We start from the raw sequence: 22978 nt of genomic DNA on the forward strand, positions 1-22978 counted from the left end.
GGATCAACTTCACTTCACATTAGAATTAGCTCTCTTTTTGAGGGAGAAAGTAGAGAGGGGCAGGGAGCTAGGTGGGGAGCCTTTCTGTGCCTGCCTGGATTGATGAAGGGACATCACATGGCAGGGCACCTGCCAGCCCTCAGGGGGTCGGGGACTCAGGCTGCAGGGCCAGAGTCCCCAGGTGGCAAGGGCCCTTCTGCTTGTCAAGTTTGGAGGGAGAATTTGGCCATGTCCTGTGCTAGTTTGATAAGACAGTTTCAGGGAAGAAACCTGAACAAGGACGGGGGCGAAGTTTAGTTCCAGGTGACTGCTGAAAGGAAGACATCATTTTCCAGGTTTCTTATAGGTGGTGAGGAGGACTGACAGGTGCAGGCAGAGCCACTTGCGCTCCAGGATGCCTGTGGATTCTGAGTACTTATTAATGAAGATTTTCTATCACTGGCCCTGTGGTATGACCAGACTTCAGTTCAGGCAGAGACCTGCCTCAAGAAGTCACCAGACCTGTGGGTGTGTTTTCACTCCATAAAAAGCAGAGTTGAAAGGAATCACTTCAGCATTTTCCTCCAGCTCTGAAATCACACAGTTACAGGTTATCAGAAGCTAGTAAGACTACACTGTATAAATGGAAGGGACTTCGTGACTTGCCTCTACATGCACCCTAAGGGTGTGAGCTGGAAAGAGGTTTTCATAAATTGGGCAGCTAGAAAAGGCACTTTCGCCATCTGGTGACAGAACTGTGACAATGATTTGGGGAGGCTGCTTGTCCTGGGCTACGCGGAGAGACTGCTTTGTCATTCATGCCTTTCACTAACTTCTTAATCTGAGGTCATCCAAATAATCATGTAACAGGGTCAAAATGAATACAACAAAAGTGGTATGTGCAGACAGGGAAGTCCTCTTACTTTAGAACATTGCTTTTCCTTCCATGGCTCCCGATATTTGCTGATGGCTGAAAACAGTTGTTCTTGTTAAAGTTTCTGTCTCTGTTGGGATATCCCAGCCTTTTGGGCAGTCAGGAATCTGATCACTTCTGGGAAGTGACTCAGCTTTTCAGGAGTTATCTCCCAAACCTACGGCCATTTTTCTGAGTGCCCCCTCCACCAGCTCCAGGCTGACTCAAGCCAGGGTGGTGGCATCTGACCCCTTGGCTTTGCCCTCATTCCATCCTCCTCCCTTGGGTCCTTCTTTCCAGACAAGAAGATGCTTCGCCTTCCTTTGTTATACATTCTTTCATTCTTCCCACTCTATGATTGAACCTCCAGACTTTGGCTCTCAGTCTGTAAAAATCAAGCTCAAGAAGTACTGATAATGGCCACTGTCTTCCTGGAAAGCCTGGCCCTCATGATTCTTAAAAGCACAGCAATTATGTAGTTACTTGTTCTACTTACTTGTGTCTGCTCTCTAGAAAACCAAGGCTTAGCCTCTTTGTGTAGGTGCAGTGGTGGAAGGGCCAAAGGGAAACACTGGTGAGAAAGAAATATACAGGCGTTACTTCAAAATACTGTCCTTCTCTCTGCCATGACTACTAGCACATTTGGCCCTCCACATCCACAGATGCCACATATGCAGGGCCACCTGGAAGGGACCTGAGCATCCTTGAATTTTAGTATCCGAGTTGTTTCCCGGAATCAGTCCCCCATGGATACCAGCGGACGACTGTAATTCATCCTTGTGGAGTGTCCATCATGAGCCACTCACCGCTGTAAGCACTTTGCCAACAGCAATTTAACCATCCTCATTTTACAGATAAAAAGACTGAGGCACAAGTTTCAGATAACTTGCTCAGGGTCCCACAGTTAATCAGGGGCAGAATTGGGCTTGATTGTCCTCTCCCGCTGTGTGCATTTACGCTGCACTAGACACCTTTGATTTTGCACTCCTGTGACCAGGCAGTGACTGCGAGGATTGGTACCACAGCGGGTTCAACAGGTAACTTCCTCCTTCCCCTTTTTAACATGAGGACATGGAAGCTCAGGAAGGAAAAGGGACTGACTGGGGATGGCGCAGTCCAGTTCTAGAGCTGCTTCTCTTCCTGAGAATTGCTGTACTGTTGCCACATATGCTGTCATTCCTCCTGTTTCCTTGGCCACCCTTCCTACCCTTGCTCTGGAAGCCTCCTGTCCTGGCGGCCAGAGGTCTCCCCATCTGCGCTGTGTCCAGCTTTGCATTTTCCCTCGGGCTTGGCTGGAGGAGGCCAGATGTCGGAGTCACTCCACAGCCTCCACCCTGGGGAAGCCTCATGGGGTTTCAGTGGGAGAAGGGAACAAGATGAGATTCCTCCTGTGCATCTCATCTTGGTACTGTGATGTCGGGCAGTCAGGGGCTCGCCTGAGGCTACAGGGCACACTGAGGTATGAGGTCCAGGACCAAGTTTCCCACTACTCATGGCCTACCTGGGTCTCTAGATCTGGGACAACGCTCGTGCTTATTCCTTTACAGTTAAGATGCCTGGCAGCTGCTCCCAGAGGCCCTGACAGAACTTTAAATTGGCTAATTATCCCACTCTCTGTCTTTGCTTTCTTATGGAAGAGCTGCAGCCCAGTAAAGCATCACTAAAATCCTCCATCAGATGGCTACTGGTTGGAGGTGATCAGTGGGATTTGGAATATTTCCTGGCATTTTTCAGGTACTTCATAAATGACCTTTGATATGGAACAAATTCATATGTGAGAATTTTAAAAATGTGTGTTTAAAATGTATCAAATATGCCTAAATAATATGCAGACTCTGTCCAGGCATCACTGGATGCCACTTTTTTGTCACACTTGTTTCTAACCCTCTTTTTTTTTAATGAAATTGAAGTGTACAGATAGAAACAAACCTGCCCTCTCATTCATCCCATCCTGTCCCCTTTCCTTTCTGTTCAGAAGTAGCTGGTGCAGTGAAGTTGCTACATATATTCCTGCACTGATTTTCTTATTTTATTCATGAGCCTGTATCTGTAAGCAACACCTGTGTGTACATGTGTTTTCAAAGACTGACATTGATAGAAGCAACATAATACCATATATATTCTTTTGCAACTTTTTTTTCCTGTTTATGTTTTTGAGATTCATCTGTATTGTCACACGCATATTTGTTCATTAATTTATAACTGCTGTCTATTATTCCATCTGATTAACACCACAATGTGTTTATCCACTCTCTTAATGGTCAATTGTTTCTAACTTTTTTCTATTGCAAACTGTTAGGGCTTTAGGTCTTTGATAGATAGCATATAAATGGCATGCATTTTTTTCACTTCAAAGTTAATAACCAACTGAGAAGGGACACAGAGTCCAAGATCAGCATCCTGGACTGGGAAGTGCAGCTAGATGGACAACACATTGCTGGTAGACCAGGGGCATTTCAGAACCTCAGCAGTCTGAGCAACTCAGAGCCCACCTGTAGGGGTACCTGCAAGGTTTCTGAAAGGAGGGCACAAATGCGCTCATTCTGTGGACTAGCCAACACCAAAGAGCTAATCAGAGGGGCTAAGCAGAGCTGGCTGTAGAGTTTCTTTGAATGCCTCCTCCCAGAGAGACATAACTGAAGACTGGAAGAGAAGCAAGAATTTCTGTCACTCCCGACCCTCCTATTCTAACCTCCTGTATATCCCAAACCAAAGCCCTTTTGCCCATTTGCATGCTAGCAAATGTAAGAACTCTGGTTCCCCTTCTCTTGGCCAAGACCTGATGTTATCAGACATTCTTTTCATGCAGCTCGAATGTGCATGAAATACTATCATTTGGTTTGCATTTTTCTGATTTTTAATGAGATGGAACATTCTTTTATACATTAATTGACCATTCAGATTTTCTTCTTTTGCCACTTAATAGAGCATTCACAGTTGAGGACATTGAGACATAGCAATGTTAAGTGCTTGCCCAAGCTTACACCAATAAATACGTTGGAATTTGCATCCATGCCTGTTAGCTGCACTGTCTTTGGCCCTTGTAATAGACAGGGTGTGTGCTCAGCAGGCAGGTATGTATGGGTGCTGGACCCAGAAGCTTGAGAAAGAAATATTGCATGTAGTTTGAAGAGGTTATTGTTGGTTATTGTAGATCCAAGTTGGTCTTGTCTTATGGTGCAAGGACCCTGAGCACAGGATATTCATCACCTCATTCCACATTCCCTAGGGTATACAGGCTGTATTCCTAGTGCCTTCCCTCTCTACCTGCCCAGTCTGGTCCATTGTTGCACTTCTTCATTGTAGTTCAGTTCTGCCAGTCTAGAATGTGGAGCATCCTTTGGACACATCTCCATCCTCATCCTCTTGTCTATGTGGTCCTCTTCTCTTTTCTACCTGTCCCAATCCTTCCCACCTGACTTATCATATTCCAAGTTCTCTGTCAGATACTTCCAGCCAGAAGTGACAGCACTGCCTTTAAAACTCTCAATATGCACGTAGCTCAGTTAGCACTCAACATTTTCAGCCATTTTGTTAGTTTCTCTTCCATATATTTAAGTCTCATCTCCCTAACCAGACTGAGCATTTGAGGTGAGTGACTCGTGTATTTCTTTATATCTCTCCTTGAGAACACAAGGAGAGATAATGTAGTAAGCCTATGCAATTGATCAAGAGTAGGATGGCTGGGTTGTTGATACAATTTATGGGGCCTGTTCTTAGTATTGTTGCCCCTGGTCCCATGTGTATGTAATCTCTAATCAGCAAGATGGATGTGTATCTTTCATATGTGAATTTGAAAATTTTTGTCAGTTGTGTAAGTATGAATCATCAATTATTCATTACACATTTTTAGCTGTTTAAAGAAGACATTGACGGAGGGAGTAGAGCAGAGAGTTAGACGTCTGGAATGGGTGGAGTGTGGTGTGCAGCTGTATGTGCCCTAGGTTCTGAACTGGAATCAGGACCTTGAAGTTCACTTTCTGATCTCAGGCTTTGCATTTATTCACTTTCCACACAGCCTTCACACACTATCGGTCCCTTCTTTAAAGTCATTGCTTTAGTATCTATGCCTTCTATTCCCTTTGTGGATTACATGTGTAATTCAAATAATGATCCCTCTCAATAGAAAGGTTTACCTTTATTCCCCATTCTTAAGGGTTGGGTGCCTAATCCTTGAGCAGCTCTTTGTGAAGTGTTGAGCAATTGTTACTATAGCAAAGTTGTAGATACTATTTTTGTTTTCGTAATATGTTGTGTAAGTTTGTTTTAGATCTTGTGTCTTTCCAACCATTTCTTTCTTGACTCAGTCAGTATTTCTTGAGCTTGTTCAACATTTTGCACTGGCCCAGTTACTGTAGCCATCATAGATGTGACTGAGAGATGGCTCTGGCCCTTGAGTTGCACTGAGTCTAGGTCACCACACTTTCTGCACACATAGGGGTTAAGAACCTCAGTGATAGATCATCTGTGTCCAAAAGGCTTGGCAGGCTCCAGGGGGTCCAGAGACTTAAAGAATTTCAAGGAAGGGAGGGATTGGTAGAGGCAGATAGGGGGTAGGGGCCCCTATCTGAGAAGGGGGCAGACAATATTTCAGTGTTCATTGGTTTCATGTTAGTCTTATTTTGTATCATTGCAGAATCCAATAATCTGAGAGTTAGAAAATATCAATGCAATATCTGTACTAATGGAAGAAATAGCAAAATGGGAAGAAGAATATACTTTATGCTGAATAGTTGTAGTTGAGAAAGTTCTATGCTGAAGTTTCTTAGCTCATACTTTCTTTCTTCTCTATGTTTAAATTAACTCCATCTATGAAACCATTACAATTACTTGGAAAATTGTTCTGGGGTTTTCATGCCTCCCATTTGTCTGCTCATGAGTGGGCATGTGCATTCAGCCTGGAATTACTCTCTAGCCGCCGAAAGCCAGTGCACTTTGCAGCAGTGGGATTTCCTGGCACCTATTCCAGCAGCTCACAATCACAAGCTCCAGATTAGACATGTCATGGTGGTCCTTATTCAGGTAACAGGATTGTGAACATAGACATCTCTTGTTTCTCACAGAAAGATGTGTTTGAGCTGGATTTGAGAAAAATATGTTTGCATTCCCAGGTAGGTAGGCATCCCAGTAGATGGCGAGGGTTGCTGCTGTTGCAGACAGGATAGAGTAGGAGGTAGTGTCTGAAAAATACTTCCTACCTTCTATAGTGGAAAGACATTCGAGACATTAAAATCAAGCTGCTTTCTGTAACATTTCAGAGCCTGGTCCTTCTCATGGTTATGAAGATTATAATCACAGTTATGAAATTAAACAAGGCAAAGCTTCTTACAGATGGATGCCTAATTGGACTTAAGTTTACTAACATAAAATACATGCAGTGCAATATAAAGCTCCTTAAATGCTACTCATATAGGAGTGTTAATCCCAACTCTCTACCACTTACCATCATATAGAGCTTTAGTTTATGTATGCCACTTGATTTAAGCAGTATCGTTTTATAGGCCTCATTTTTCATTTAAGAAGTGTTTTGTGTGTAAACTCTATTACCCACTCCTACTTAATTATTCAGAAATAGATTCAATATTTATTTTACAGTCCTTGCTGCCTATGTACATATGATATAAACATGTCTATAAGTATTGAGCATTATAAAGGTCTAACTAATTATGAATAATTTTACTTTGCCATCAAGTTAATATCTTTACAAAGCCTCTGCTATGCATGTAGTTATGACTAGCCTCTGCTAGTCATAACTCTGAATAGTTGTAGTTGAGAAAGTTCTATGCTGAAGTTTCTTAGCTCATACTTTCTTTCTTCTCTATGTTTAAATTAACTCCATCTATGAAACCATTACAATTACTTGGAAAATTGTTCTGGGGTTTTCATGCCTCCCATTTGTCTGCTCATGTGTGGGCAGTGCATTCAGCCTGGAATTACTCTCTAGCCTCTGCTAGTCATAGTTGAAAAAATATTCACAAACATAACTCTTCTTCATTGTTTCGCTTCAGGTTTGAGGGTGTATCTCTCAGATCCTGTTTAACTGCTGTCTTTAAGACAGAGGCACTGTGGTAACTGTGAAAGCAATGTGGATGAGTGAGAATGATTAGTGCATCAGCTTGGAGACCCTGTTTGTGGGGGTCAGGTCAGATGTGCACACCTTTGCTAATTTTCCTTACCAACCCCTGCTGTTATCTGTATTCTCACCTTCCTGAAAAATGGTATAAGTAGTATTCATCTCTCTGGCCTCAGGACTGGAATGAATAAATGAACACATAGAGAATGTCTTCATTCTCACTCCCAATCCCAAGAAACCATGTTCTTTGGATCCAACAAATTTTTCCCTACTCCTGACACACAGTAGGGGCCTTGAGAATGAATTCTTTTCTCAAATGCCCAACTGTTTCTCCAGGCTACGCATCTAAATTCTATCCATGCAAAACTTGGAAGATTGTGAAGAATGACATTTCTGCCATAAGGTATTCTATATAAAATGTAGGTGGTGATTTGCTAATAAGAAGTACTAGTGCTTTAAACTTAGGTTGTCCCTAGTTAAGTTTCTTCTGGGAAAATGATAACTTTAGAAGAGGAGAAAAGTTTGTGTCATCTGATTGGAAAAAATGTGCATGGAAGTTCCTGCTGCTGGTTGCAGAGTAAATGATGTGCTGGGCATCTTACCTTTAGTTTCCATGTGGGACAAAGAGCACAGCCTGGCAAAAGGCCCGTGGTGCTTGAGTTGGCAGGTGGGAAACCATCAGCTTGGTGGGTGCTTACAGTCAGAGCAGCAGCTTGGTATCTGACCAGGTCAAGGGACAGGCAAATCTTTCACCTCACTCCTAGACATTTGGGTCAGCTGCCTGGGCCTGCTGACCACGCCAGTGGGGATCCAGCTATGGGTTGGTGAAATGAGCCTAAAAGAGGGTCACTGTGACCCAGAATGCCAGATTGGTCCTGATGACTGGGGATTAAAGCCTCATGTCAAAGCTAGAACCCATGGCTGGAGCCACGGCTGCAGCTTCCATCTGCTCCTTGGCAGCCTCTCTGTATCTCAGGAGGTGGAAGGCACTAGCACATTGTCCTGGAGGACTCTGAGCAGGAAGCTGCTTTTATGAGTGTACAGTGGCCATCCTGGGGCACCAAACAGAGCCCTGTGTTGGAATGAGGGTCCTTAGGCAGTGTAGGGACTGGAGCCAGTGTAGGGAAGAGCTGGCCTGAATCCAGCTGGGTCTCTGTCAGATGTCCCTGGAGGACTCGTGTGGATTTCAGTGGTGGCTTTTCCTCCCTGATGTAGTGAGGCTGCATCTTCCTCAGCTGGCTGCTGAGTTCACGTGGGCATTGGGGTTTGTGTTTGTTTTATTTTGCTACTTTAACAACATTCCCTTCCCTACATGAGGGCTGTGCAAGGCCTAGGTTTGAGCTCAAGTGATGTCTTAATGGAGGGAAAGTGCCCATTTTCATCCATGTTGGTATCAAAGATGGCTCCGCAGAGGAGGCCACGTTTGAGCTGGATCCATGACAGGTAGGAGCTTATCAAATGTGAGCCAGCGAGACAGGACAGCATTGAGGGGGCATAGGCCACTGCTTCACCAAACGAGGAGCATGGCAGAGTGGGCTCAGGGGGTTGGCATGGCTGAAAAGGGCAGGGCATTATTTTCATCTGTTGAGTCTGGGCACACCTGCTTAGTTGGGTGAAGTCTGATCAGTGATCAGGGCCCAACACTGGCAAGTGGCCCAGTGGCCCAGCAGGTGGTCTGATATGGTGAGGCAAGAAGGTTTTACTGGAAGATGGGTTCATGGGTTAGGATTGGAACTGCCTCAGGCCTAGGACAGCCCGCCTGCAGGAGATGGGAACATAAACCAAGTGAAGGCAGGGTTCTTTTATGTGACCTGGATCCTGGGTAGACGTCCCGGAACCTCCTTATCAGATGAGAAACTCTGACTTCAGGGCCGGTGACCAGCTTGAGGGCTTCTGCCCAGGCAGAACTAGCAGGGCACCTGGCTGGCATCTGAGGGACTCACACAGCTTTGCCACTTGCTGTCAACAGCCTCACTTCCTCTGGGAATTGAGGCAGGCCCAAACCTGGGATGGGAGTACATAGGAGCCCAGCATGGGTGCTGGTGGAGGCAAATGTAGGTGGTAGGAGGTGAGGCCTGATTGGCGATCCTAATTCTAAGCATCAACTCTGATTTTTTAGAAGTGAACAAATCTCCAAATACAATCATGCATCACTAAATGACAGGGAAGCATTCTGAGAAATGCATCCTTAGGCGATTTTATCATTGTGTGAACATGAAAAAGTGAACTTACACAAACCTAGATGGTGTAGCCTATTTATTACACACCTAGGTTATATGGTATATCCTATTACACACCTAGGTTATATGGTATAGCCTATTGCTCCCAAGCTGCAAACCTGCACAGCACGTTACTGTCCTGAAAACTGTAAGCAGTTATAACACATGGTATTTTTTGTATCTAAACGTAGAAAAGATATGTAAAAATAAGACATTGTAATCCATGGGACCACGTCGTATATGCAGTCCCTTTTGGACCCAGTTATGGGGCACGTGAGTGCAGCTGAATCAGGATTTCTAAATATTTAATGACAATATAACTGACAATCAAATTTTTTACAAAGCTACAAAACCTTTGAGAAAATAGCATGCCGGCCTGTGTGCATGCCTTTAAGCAGTATTCTGTGGCATGGATTCAATGAAATTTCAGCTCCAGTGGCAGTAAGAAGTGTTTTGTTTCCAGGCCAGTGATCTCTGCTCCATTTGCCAAGGTGTGCACCTTCATGCAGAAAGCTGCTGGACGAGGCTGATTCAGGGCCTGCTGCCTAAGGACCTGGAGCCTTTTTGACGTTGCAGTTGGACCTTTATCTCTGGTCCTGCTGTATTCCAGGGCCCTCCCTGGCGATATGACATAGGGTGTGCTCTGGCCTTCTTTTAAATTCCCAAATGGAAATGGTGCTTTTTATTCCCTCCCTGGTGTATGCCTAGGTGAGGAGTAGATGCCACGTTGTGCTGCTTCGTGAGGACAGACCTCACTATCTGACCCTCTTGCTCCTTGCTGACTATCCTGATCTCTATAGGGGGATGGTGCTCCCCTCCCCTGGGGCAGGGTGTTCTGGCTCTCCATCATGTAATCCACACCACCTGGGCTTGAGGGCTTATGCTCTGAGTCCTTCCAGCTGAAGGCTTCTGACATGCAATAACCATGTCTCTTGCAACTCAAGGTCTTGGCTTTTAAAACTCAGAATTCTGTTCTCATTCTGCTTGCTATGTATATATCCCCCTTGAGACAAAAATGCTACAGACTGAATGAGAGAATTGGTAGGAGACAAGGAAATGAGACCCACAATGATGACAGCAACAATAAAGAGCACCACTGGTTATGGTAGCAAAAAAAAAAAAAACCTAATTGTGCCAACAACAACAAAAGAAACTCATCTCAAAAACAGGCCTTTATATTACTTCAAGATTGATTTTAACTTCTAAGGCTACATTGCCAACCAGGTCAGTGTTTTGTCTCAGCTACACTAAAGTTTTTCAAAGTTTCCTTTCTTTTTTACACTTTTTTTGGCCAAGTACACATACACACACTCCTTAGCTCTCACTCCCAGGCAGGTTGACTGTGGTTTAGTGCCTCAGAAAGAGACATGGTTAAACTCCAATTGAGCTTTTGCTTCTCGTAATAGCCAGTCCACTCAGTGGAGATTTCAGTTTTTAGTGTTTGCATTGTATAGACAAAGGGAGCATCTGTGAGAGTTACTCATGTTCTTTACCTTACAAGCGGTATTTGTATCATGGACGTGGGGCACACAACTCAACTGGGGTCTCCCTGCCCCTGGCAAAGCAGGAACTCAGCTTGATATGACCCATTTCCATGTCCCCCATTTCCATGGTCTTTCTAGTGAGTATCCCCACTTCCCAGTTTTGCTTCTGATGGCTGGGTCTGCATATGCTCTTCCTGCTTTGTCCTGGGTCAGCCAGATCAAAAATCACTCCATTGGTGGTAACCAGGAGATAAATCATCATGCCCTGTGTGAGTGACCATGGAGGGTCCCATTAGCCACGTACAGCTTTCTTGGGAATGGCTGGTATGCTTGATTTGGATAGCTCAAGAAGGCAGAGTATGAGCCCATGGCTGGAAAGTACAGAGAGGCAAATGGAAGCTTGTTTTCTAACAGAGCATCGTGATGCTGGATAGTGGGCAGAATGACCTGGAAGAAATTGGAATCCCCATGGACTCGCAGTCAGGAGCCCTCAGTGGAAGAGGACCTTGTGCTCACAGGACAGACCTGCCCATGGCATGTTGCCTAACACCTCTGAGTTTCAGTTTCCTGTTAGTGCAAAGGGTCAGTAATTTGAGTACGTGTATTTTAGCACTGCTGTAAAAGTTCAGTGAGAGAATATTCGTAGAGCTCCCGGCCCTTGGCCCCGCTTGGATGCCACCCTGTTTCTCCTCCTTCACCCCTTTCCCCTTTCCTATTCCAGTGTCTTCGTAACTGGAAACACTGGGAGTGTTCCATGTGAGGCTGGGTGGTGACTTTACAGGGTTATAGACAAGGGATTCACCTACATGGTGAGGGGATGGGCAAGAACTCAGCAGCAAGTTTTTATTTGTTTAATTTTTAAAGAGATGAAAAACATTTCTTCAAAAAAATGTTTAATAAAAAAACCCAATATGCAGACCACAAATTAAATAGTGGCTCTGGCTGGACAGGAGAGGGAACATCATAGCCCTGTGGCCCGTCCTGTGCGTTTGCACCTAAGACAACTCACCAAACACCCAGCATGCCTGTGTCCACACTCTGAAAACCACTGGGCTGGATCATTTTTTAAACATTCCTAAAACACTTAGGTGTCTTCGCAGAAAGTTTAGGGAAAGAAAAGTATGACCCTGTAGGGCCAGGCTCACTCCTGTAATCCCAGCACTTTGGGAGGCCGAGGCGGGCAGATCACTTGAGGTCAGGAGTTCAAGACCAGCCTGGCCAACATGGTTAAACCCCATCTGTATAAAAAACACATAAATTAGCCAGGCATAGTGGTGGATGCCTGTAATCCCAGCTACTCAGGAGGCTGAGGCAGCAGAATCGCTTGAACTCGGGAAACAGAGGTTGCGGTGAGCCGAGATCGCACCGCTGCACTCCAGCGTGGGCGACAGAGCGAGACTCCATTTCAAAAAAATATATATGACCCTGTAGGATAAACATGACAGCAGGCATAAAGCGCTGATTGTGGGCTTGTGTTTCAGGTGTCTCCATGCGAGAGATGTCGCTGTGAAGCCAACGGTGAGGTGCTATGCACAGTGTCAGCGTGTCCCCAGACGGAGTGTGTGGACCCTGTGTACGAGCCTGATCAGTGCTGTCCCATCTGCAAAAATGGTATGTGAGATCCCCGTTGGTGATGGGGTGCACCTCCCACCCTGATGCACAACCCATGTGCTGCTTCATGGTAGACGGGACACATACAGATACGTGAGTTTCATCCTATGTATCAATACACATGCGTACACATGTATGTAATCTTTCGGCCACAGTGGTTCTGTAGCAAGGCCTTCTCTCTCTTACTGGCATCAGCACCATGTTTTATGGATGTTAAGAAGTTCTTTGGGGAGAAATTCAATTTCCACCTTTGAGGAGAGTCACTTATTTTAATTTAACTTTGTTTGTTCTTGCAAAGCTGTTTCTATCTTTCCAAGACACATTAAACACACTGGTTGGGCTCATTTACTTTTCATTACTAAGTGAATTAAACTTGGAACATAATTGAATATTTTTCATAAGCAAATTAGGCAGGAAGAGAGTCCCTTCCTATTCCCAGTGAGAGCCCCTGGTAGATCAGAAGCCTTGCTTACTTTATGAAAATGAAGTGGCAGGATGTCCTTGATCCTAATTTGTCATGGGAGAGTGTTTCCTCATCCTGACAAACGATGATTACTCTGTACCTGAGGTACTGAGGGCATTACACTATAAGACGGTTTTTGACAAGAGTGCATTCCCAGGCTGGCTGGGCCTGAGAATTATGGCCCGGAGGGCAGTTTGACAAGAGGCTGAGCAGAGCTTGGGAAACAGCGGACAGAGGGGACACAGCCGGAGTCTACAAGGATCTGAGTGGCCTCGCTGACAGGAGCGACTGGGCTTTCTGGATGTTGCCCAGGGCATGCTGTGGGGACCCCTGGTTGAGAGCATTCAGAGCTAACTTGTGATGCTGTCGGCCGTTCATGTGGGTTGCTGGACCGAGGCTTGATAGCTGTGTGGCGTGGGTTTGGTAAGTGGCAGGCATGTGTTGGTGGATGGTGACACAGGGGTGGTCATGGTGCTCAGACAATTCCCAGAGTCTGTCATGACAGTCGAAATTGTGCGGGCCATGAGGTTCCATGGGTACCTTCGACCACGTACCTGTACATATCCAGATTTTACTACAACACATTGTAAAACTCTTGAGGTAAATAATTGGAAGAGGGAATGATGTTGCTGTTGAAGGATAGACCTGAAAGAACAAGATGACTGTGTTAGGAATGTCATAATCATTGTAGCATAGTACATCCAGTCCTCCAAAGGCAAGTGGACAGTGTTAAAACAAAGATGTCACAGAGTGTACTTTATATAGGGTTGGCTGGTCTCTTGTGCATGTTAATTATGAAGAAATCCTGAGGTAGGATTCCATTAGACAAGAACAAGGGGGACTTTGAGCATGGAGTGTGTTTGTTTTTTTTTTTTTTTAAAAATGATGTTGAGACACCAGCTGTGAGATGGAGGGAAATCAATACAGTTTACTCTACTAGTGTTAATTACCACTAATTAACACTAATAAAGGGGGAAGAAGACTCTGGGATTGGGGAAGGAGAGGCAGATGGAGAATCTGGCAGAGTCTTGGTGTGGCTTTCAGCACACCCGCTGAGGAGCCCGAGTGAGCGCCTCTGGTCTGCTGGGAGAGCTGAGGGCTGGCGCTCGGGCCATGTGCCCTGCATGTCGGGGGTACTGGACGACAACAACTCTCACTGCGTCAAGGTGTTTAGTGAATGGCTTATATATGGGTTGCTTAAATATTTGGCGTCTTAACTACCCAAGATATTCCATGTTTTTCCTGTAAATTTTGATTATAGACTAAGTCTTGGCATTAGATAGCCGGGAATCCTAGCTTGAGTGTTAACAATAGGTGAGAAGACAGGATTTCAACCCCTGGATTTTTTTTTTCTTGCTTTTAGAGAAATTTCAAACCTACAGAAAAGTTGAAATAACTGTCCAGTGAACAATTGTATACCTTTAGCTATACCTGTTGCTAACACATTGCCGTATTTGCTTTGTCTCTGTCTTTGGTTCTCTCCTGCCCCATCTCTCTATATACATAACCCAACACCATCAATATATTTACTTATTTTTTCTTTCCCATAAGACACATGGCACAAATTCTATTGAGACTACCACCAACCTGAAACCTACTGAATAGTGTTCAAGATTTTTTTAGAGTTTTTCTTTTGCCCTTAGGATTTATCCTTCTTAGAGCATACAGCCAGAGAACTACATTGAGCAGTTACTTGAATTAATACTTAAAAGTGTGCAGAGATGTTAAATTTACAAAGAAGTAATTTATTTCTGTGTTCAATTTTTTCATTTAAGATATAGTTATATTTTTGAGTAAAAAAATGTACAAAAACTAAACACTTTATAAATATTATATACCCAGAGATTCACAGTTTGTTTTAATATATTGCATTGATGGTTTTGGGAGATGGTTGTTGTCCTGATGGTAAACTTCTAAATGTTGACCCTTTAACTCTATATTTTGAGAGGCAGTATGGGATGGAATAAGGCAAGATTTTGTGGTAGCCCATTAGAGATTTTTAGAAGGGAGATGAATATGTTTTTTAAAGCTAGATTTGTATTACAGAAAGACTTCTATTATAAGGCTTGATCCAGTTATATCAAAACATCAACAACTTATTTTGGGGAGTAGAACTGGAAATAAATTTAAATGTGTCTAATCATGCACATACAATTACATTTCTTTTATTCACCAGATAGAGCTTGGCTTTCAGCTGTCTCTAGTTATAGGGTATTCTGACCTTGACAGGGAAAATGGGGTTTGAAATTCTTAGTAAAAGAGAGCTGCTTGAAAAATGAAAACAGTTTCTATGAAAAACAAATGCTCTATAATAATTGACTGAGATTAATGAATAATTTACAGTAGTCCAACCCTGCCTCCCCACATAAACAATGTTCTTGTAAAAAAATTATATGTTTGATATATCACAGATTAGAGGACATCAGAAATGAATGCTTTATATGAAATTAAAAGCTTGGATACACTTATCTTGGATGAAATATGAAGGTTTTAACTCTTGATCTCCGTAGACCGGCCTTTACTCCTCACTCTGGCATGTCTTGACCTGTAGCATTAAATAGCTCTTTCTCCGACAGAAGGAAAATTACAGTTCAGTTGCTAGCTGCCAAAGTCACTTGCATCAAAGGAGCAGAAGTTGGAAACCAAGAATGCCTTGAATATAAATAAATGATCACAAATCAAATGTACTTTAATATATTCACTTTGTTGACTTGTGCAGATCAATCTCCCAGTGTTTTTCTTTTGATAAAATGGATGTTGCATGGCATTGTTTGTTTTTAAATTCCCCCCCCCCACAATGATACAAACAGTGAGTGTTATTTGACTTTCAAGAATTCAGCTTTTCTCTGGTGATAGGTGCACAGCACCCATTCCGATCAAACCCCTTAGTTTTAGACATGCTTGTCTGCATTAAGTAGGCACTAGGCTCCCATTAGCGATCAGAAGACCTCCATTCTGCAAGTATACATGTCGTCTTACTTTATGGCTCCAAAGAAGAAAAATGATAAAAGTAGGACATTGGTGTTGAAATATGAGGACTTTGTCAGAATTAGCTGTGCTTCTCAAAGGTGGAATATGGTATCCAAGGGAGGATACGACATATGCCAAAAGCACAAAGCCACTGGATATAAAGGTTGTATATCTCCCTGAAGTATTACTGCCACCTGATGATTATTATTTGCAGCTTTATTTTTACAGGAAAACATTTTTTGGAGGAAAGTGAAAAACATTTATGACACTTTAAAGATAAACACTGAGACGTCAAATTATTAAACATACGTTCATGGGAAAATATGTAAGAAGCACTGACTGAGAATTAGGCAGAGTTTTGTTTGTTTTCCTATGTATTTCATAGAGTAGGATAAGATGGTAGTAAATGTCATGCAGTGGGTTAGACAAAACGGAATGGTGTGTGTGTGTGTGTTTGTGTGTGTGTGTGTGCGTGTGTGTGTGGTCATATCAAGATCCTCTCACAAAGAAAAGCCTGCTCCTATGTGGTCTCACCATTGAATCCTTCCAAAATTCTTACCAAGGAAATAATACACATTTTATGAAAATGCTCTGTGATTATTTACAGATTACGTGATTGTGCCCATAAAAAATAAAGGAATTTACAAATATCAAAATGAACAGTTGATTTTAACAAGGATGTTTAGCAAGATCAGTGTTTGAAAATCAGCTGTATTTCTGTATACCAGAAACAAATAGAAGTGAATTAAAAACTAGAGTTTCAAATAACATCATACAAATCAAATACTTGGAAGTAAATCTAACAAAATTGTGAAAAGTCTCCATACTTAAAAAACATGAATCTTTATTGAGAGAAATTAAAGAAGACCTAAGTAAAAGGAGGGTTATATCATGTTCATGATTGAAAGACTCAATAACATAAAGATGTGAGTCTGCTTCAAAGTAATCTATTGATTCAGTACAAAATTCTAGCCAAAAATCCGACGGTTTTCTGTAGCAATTATCAAACTGATTCTAAAATCCAAATGGTATACAAAAGCTAAAGACTGGCTTGAGAAATATCCAAGAGGAACAACAAAGCTGGAAAATGTACAAATATTAAGACTCACTCCAAGAGATAGTAATTAGCCCATTGTGGTTTGGTCCCAAAGAAAGACTGACAAATGGAACAGGACAAAGTCAGAAAAGGCCTGTGCATGTAAGACCACCAGCTGTGTGACTAACCTGACATCACAGGACAGTGGGAAAGGAGTAATCTTTCCAGTGAATTGTGCTAGACCAACTGAATAGCAGTATGGAGATAAAAGAGATCATGATTGCTACCTCACATTCGACAAAAAATCATTTCCAAACAGATTGCTGATTTAAATATGAAGGCTAAAACAATAATGCTTTTAGAGGAAAACATAGAACAGCTTTATCACTTTGAGTATGCAAAGGTTAAAAGAACATTAAAAGCACTAAACATAAGGAAATAATTTACAAATTGAACTTTTTAAAATTCAGAGTCTTTGTTCACCAAACAACACTATTAAACAAGCACAATATAGCCCACATTTTTTGAGAAAATATTTGCAATATGTATAATTAACTAATATCTATTTAAATAATACCAACACATCCAAATAAAGCAGAGAGATACAAAAGAGAGAAAAGTATAAGGAGAGATTCCCAACTTTCTGTGTACATCAATTACCATTTTCCCAATTCCTCTGGTCAGCAAGATGAGTTTTCTTACTGAGTTTTAGGTAGTGGGCTGCCTTCATTATTTCTGTAACATTGCGTTTCCATGACAGGTCCTGTTCTTGGTGCATATATAAGAGAAAAAATAAAAAAATAGAAAAAAAGAACTTCCTGTTCTGCTGGAATTAAATTAGTATTAACCTGACATAGATTGTGATCACTTAAGATGCATTTTGTTATTCCTAGAACAATCACTAAGAAAATTAATAAAGGAATTAAACATGGCACATGAAAGAATTGTATATCTAATTTTAAAAGGCAGTCAAGGAGGAACAGAGGAACAACTGTCAGGATACTGATAGAAGGCAAGTAAAATTATATACATACATGTACTTAACAACAGAGCCCCAAAATACATGAAGTAAAAATTGATAGAATTCAAAGGAGAAATAGAGGCTTAAGTAATTGTAGTTGCAAATTCTGATAAACCATTAAATAATTCCTAGAAAATCTAGACAGAAAATGAACAATAATATAGAAGACTTGAATGGCACTAGTGAACTTGATCTGACATATATGTACAATATACCACCCATCCACTGAAGAATACTCATTTTTGCCAAGTGCAGGTGGACACTGTCTACAATTGACCCTATGCTAAGACATAAAACAAGTCTCAATAAATTTAAAGGACTTAATCATATAAAGTTTCTTTTTTGAACACAACAGAATTTGAAAGGATTAAATTAGAATCAACAACAGAAGGAAATCTGGGAAATTGGAGATTATTTGGAAATTAAACAGCACATTTTAAATAACCCAAGGGCCAATGAAGAAATCTCAGAGATTTTAGAAAATGCTTTGAACTGATTTAATAATGACAACAGAATGCACTATAGATTATTGGAGGATGCTAAAGCAGTATTTAGAAGGAAATGTATAGATTTAAAGACCTATCTCTGAAAAGTAGAAAGGCCTCAAATCAGCAATGTAACCCTCTACCTTAAGGAACTAATAACTGATCAGCTAATTTTACTAAAAGCATGCAGAAGGAACTCAAAAATAGGAGCATAAATCAATTAGATAGAAACTAGTAAAGCTTAGGAAAAAGTAAATAAAACCAAGTTAGTTTTTGAAAGCTGGTTCTTAACAGTGTTGATAAAATTGACAAAACTTTCACTAAACTAACCAAGAAAAAATTAGAGAAGACACAAGTCAGGAATGAAAGAGGGGCATCATTACTAACCCTACAAAAATGAAAATGATTACAAGGCAATACTATGAACAACTCTTTGCCAACAAATTAGAATAGTTGTAAGAAATGGACAGATTCCTAGGAAAACACAAATTACCAAAACTGACTCAGTTCATTTCTGAATTGTCCTAAAACAAATAAAATACAAATTAATAATTAAGAGCTTCCCACAAATAAAAGCTCAAGCCTACATACCTTTACTGGTGAATTCTTTCAAATATTCAAAGAAAGAAATAATACCAATCTTTTACAAACTCACCCAGGAAATAGAAGCAAAGGAAACACTTCCCTGTTTAGTTTCTGCATTTGTTGTGACCACAATGCTGAAGGTAGACAAAAACACCCCACAAAAAAGAAAGGTAGAGACAAATTTATTTCATGAACATAAATGGAAATCTCCTTAACAATGAATTAATATCAGCAATCTGAATACAGCACCATATAAAGAATTATACACTTTAACCAAATGCAGTTGATTTCAGTCGTGCAAGGTTTGGTTTACTGTCTCAAAAATCAATTAACATAATACATTAATAATGTAAATGATAACAAAAACCACATATGATCTCAACAGATGCAAAGAAGGTATTTGAAAAATCCAACACTCATTTATGATTGAAGCTTTCAACAAACTAGGCATAAAAGGGAACTTTCTCAATTTGATAAAGAGTAACTATGAATAATTCACAGCTAAAGCTATTATGAATACTCTCTCAATACTCCTAAAATCTAGGAGAAGGTAAGGATATCCATATTGACCACTTTCATCCATCAATGTAGTGGAGGTCTTATATACAGAGAGAAAGAGAAGGCAGGAGAAAAAGAGGAAGGAAAAGGAAATTAAGAAGTATAACTGCCTTTATTAGAAGATGTTATGCTCCTGTATGTGAAAATACCAATAATTACACATACACTTGCATACACACACATACACATGCACACACACACATACACATGCATACACATTCACACACACAACTATGGAGGCTAATAAAGATTAATACCAGATACATATACAAAAATATACATTTTTGTAGTATACAATGGATAATACAAATGAAATTAAGAAAATAATTTCATTTAGAATAGCTTCAAAAAGAATAGATACTTAGAAACACATGTCACAATGCAAAATTTGTATACTAAAAGCTGCAAAATATTGCTGAAAGAAATCAAAGGACATATAAATAAATGGAGAGACATTTCATGAGTAGAAGACTCAATGTTGTCAAGATGTTAGTTCTTCCCAAATTAAAATATAAATTCAGTACAATTCCTACACAAATCCCAGCATACGTTTTTTGTAGAAATTGACAGTCTGATCCTATAATTCATGCAGAATGTAAAGGATAGCCAAAAGAAATTTTTAAAAGAACAAAGTTGGAAAATTTGTACTATCCCACTTTGTAACCTATTAGAAAATCACAATAATCAAGATACCATGGTATTGGTGCAAAGATAGATAATGGAAAAGAATTGACAGTCCCGAAAGAAATCCAGTATGCAAATCTTTACATATTTATTTTCAACCAATGTTGTAAGATACCTCAATGGGGAAAGAATAGTCTTTTCAACAAATGGTGCAGGGACAATTATATATTCACATGCAAAATAAAACTTAGACCCTTACTTTACACCATATACACATTAACTCAAAATGAACCTTAGACCTAAATATGAGTGTTTAAACTATGTAACTTTTAGATTAAAAAGACAGGAGAACATCTTTATGACTATAGGTTGTGTAAATATTTCTTAAAATTAATATCAAAATCATAATCCACAAAAGAAAAAACTAATAAATTGTCATCAAAATGAAAAATTTTTGCATCTCAAAACACACAACAAATAAAATGAAAATACAAGCCACAAACTTTGAGAAAACATTTGTAAATCATGTGTCTGATAAAAGGCTTTTATCCAGGGTATATAAACAACTCACACAACTTGAAAAGCAGACAACCTATTTAAAAATGGGCAAAGGATTGAAAGACAGTTCAGCAAAAGAGACAAACAAATGACAAATAACCAATTAAGATGATGCTCAACCTCAACCTGGCTGTGTCCACACCCAAATCTCATCTTGAATTGTATTTCCTATAATCTCCACATGTTGTGGGAGGGAAATAGTGGAGGTGATTGAATCCTAGGGGTTGATGCTGTTCTTGTGATAGTGAGTTCCCATGAGAGCTGATGGTTTTATAAGAGGCTTTCTCCCCGCTTCACTCTGCACTTTTCCTTGCTGCCATCATGTGAAGAAGGACATGTTTGTTTCCTCTTCTGCCATGATTGTAAGTTTCCTGAGGCCTCCCCAGCCACACAGAACTGTGAGTCAATTAAACCTCTTTCCTTTATAAATAACCCAGTCTTAGGTTATTTAGCAGTATGAGAACAGTCTAATGCAATACTACTGTACCCCATTAGAATGTTTGTAATAAAAAGGACAGAAGTACAAATGTTGGCAAAGATGTGGAGAAAATGGAAAAATATTGTTGGCAGAAATGTCAAGTGGTGCGCCTACTTTGGAAAACAGTTTGGCAGTTGCTTAAAAAGTTAAAGAAAACTTACCGTATATCCCAGTTATTCCTTCCTGAGATTATATCCCAGCAAAATGAGAACATATTTCCACACAAAGATATGTATGCAAATGTTCCTAGCAGATTATTATTATTCCTAGAATTATTATTAATGGCCAAAGAGTGGAAATAATGCAAATGTTCGTTAACCAGTGAATGGATAAACAAATGTAGTATATCCATGTACTGAATACTGTTTATCAGTAAAAAGGAATGAACTAATGATACTACAACATGGGTGAACCTCAAATACAGAAGCTGTTGCAAAAGATTACATATTTTATGCTTCTATTTCTTTGAAATATTTTGTGAAGGCAAATTTATATAGGAAGAAAATTGATCAGTGGTAGCCAAGAGCTATAATCAGAGTGGAGATTAGTCGCAAATCATCATGAGGGAATTGATTGAGGTGATGGTATGTTTATTAATTGAGTTGTTAGGTGGATACACAATTAATTAAATTCACTAAAATTCATTAAATTGTACACTTACACTGGGTGAGTTTTATGGTATGTAAAATATTCCTGAATAAACCTTCTAAAAATGCTGACCCTCTTAACAAAGATAGGCAAAGTGAAATTTTTGTAATTTCCTTTGACTCACTCCCAAGGCTAATCTTGATACACATCCTTTATCTTTCCTCAGAGACTGACTTTTCTAATCCTGGTCTGATGTCTTTAATAGCTTTATGAAATCTTCCTTCTTAAGCCTACTGAAGCTGAGACCCTTATAAGTATATATTATTTGCCAGTGTTAAAATAGAAACTTTAGACAAATTAAACTTAAGAGTTTATTTGAACAAAGGATTCATGAGTCAGGCAACACTCAGAAGCAGAAGAGGTTCAGAAAGTTCCACCCAGCAGTGTGAGCAGTGAGCTTCTATAGCCTGAACACAGAAGCAAAGTGGAGAAGTCACCTGGTTTGCTACAGCCTGACATCTGCCATATTTGGGTGTGGTGTGATGAGGCATTTCCCTTATTTGGGCATAGTCTGATCAGTTGGCTGCCCGTAATTGCTTGAAGCTCAGCTGTTTGTGATTGGCTGAAGCCCAGATATTGTTATGAAAAGATACTCCTAAATTATATTTTGTTTTGTTAGGTAGAAAGTCAAAATAAGAAGGTTGCCTCAAGCTAATAGCCTCCTACTTATTTAATACCTGTTAGAGATAAGAAGTTGTAAAGAAAAATAGGCAAAGAAACACAAGTCTATAGCTGGTTATAGATTTTTTGTACTCTCGGTTCCTTGTGCATAATGTGGAAGTCCAACTCCCCACACGTCCCGCTCTCCTGTTACTATTTTCTTGCCATGCAGATACCCTCTTTCTCCTTCAAGCAGTGTTCTTCTCCATGTCATTCTAGGCTCTTCCTCTTTATAGATTCAGCTTCCCAGAAGATGGGGCTGAAAACTGAAAATTCAGGGAGAATGAAAGCCAGTGCCTGCCTCCTGCTCTCCTGCAGGCACTGCATAATGCTAAAACTGCAGAGCCCGCAACACAACACTCACCTGCTTTTTAGGACCAGTGATTCCCAAAGCCCCGTGTGTAGCAGAACCACTTCGAAGGCCTGGTGAAACACACTTTGGGGACCCATCCCTAGAGTGCCTGATCCAGAGGCCTGGCTGGGGCCTGAGAATTTGCATTTTAACAAACACTGTGTGCTTCTGTTGCTGCTGGTCTTCTGTTGCTGTGTGCTTCTGCTGCTGCTTTGAGAGCCACTGCTTTCGGGCACTCATTTGTTCATATTATTCTTGGAT

General features: G+C 40.8%; 1 protein-coding gene across 6 annotated transcripts in view; it reads left to right on the top strand.

Moving 5' to 3' along the window:
• The window catches only part of VWC2 (von Willebrand factor C domain containing 2), a 150465-nt gene that overhangs the window by 17515 nt on the left and 109972 nt on the right, over positions 1–22978 (top strand). For 4 of the 6 annotated variants that reach the window (XR_004672468.3, XM_063606230.1, XM_034964079.3 and 1 more), the window contains exons 3-4: positions 11083–11250; positions 12150–12279. Coding sequence is in view for 4 of the 6 variants with exons in the window: in XM_063606230.1 (XP_063462300.1) it covers positions 11083–11250; positions 12150–12279 (298 nt within the window). In the remaining 2 variants the exon portion in view is untranslated. The remainder of the gene's footprint in view (positions 1–11082; positions 11251–12149; positions 12280–22978) is intronic. The other 2 variants (XR_008955792.2, XM_008962894.4) reach the window with 1 other exon arrangement.

The sequence above is a fragment of the Pan paniscus genome, chromosome 6 (genome assembly GCF_029289425.2).
Source record: "Pan paniscus chromosome 6, NHGRI_mPanPan1-v2.0_pri, whole genome shotgun sequence".
NCBI classification, from domain to species: Eukaryota; Metazoa; Chordata; class Mammalia; order Primates; family Hominidae; genus Pan; species Pan paniscus.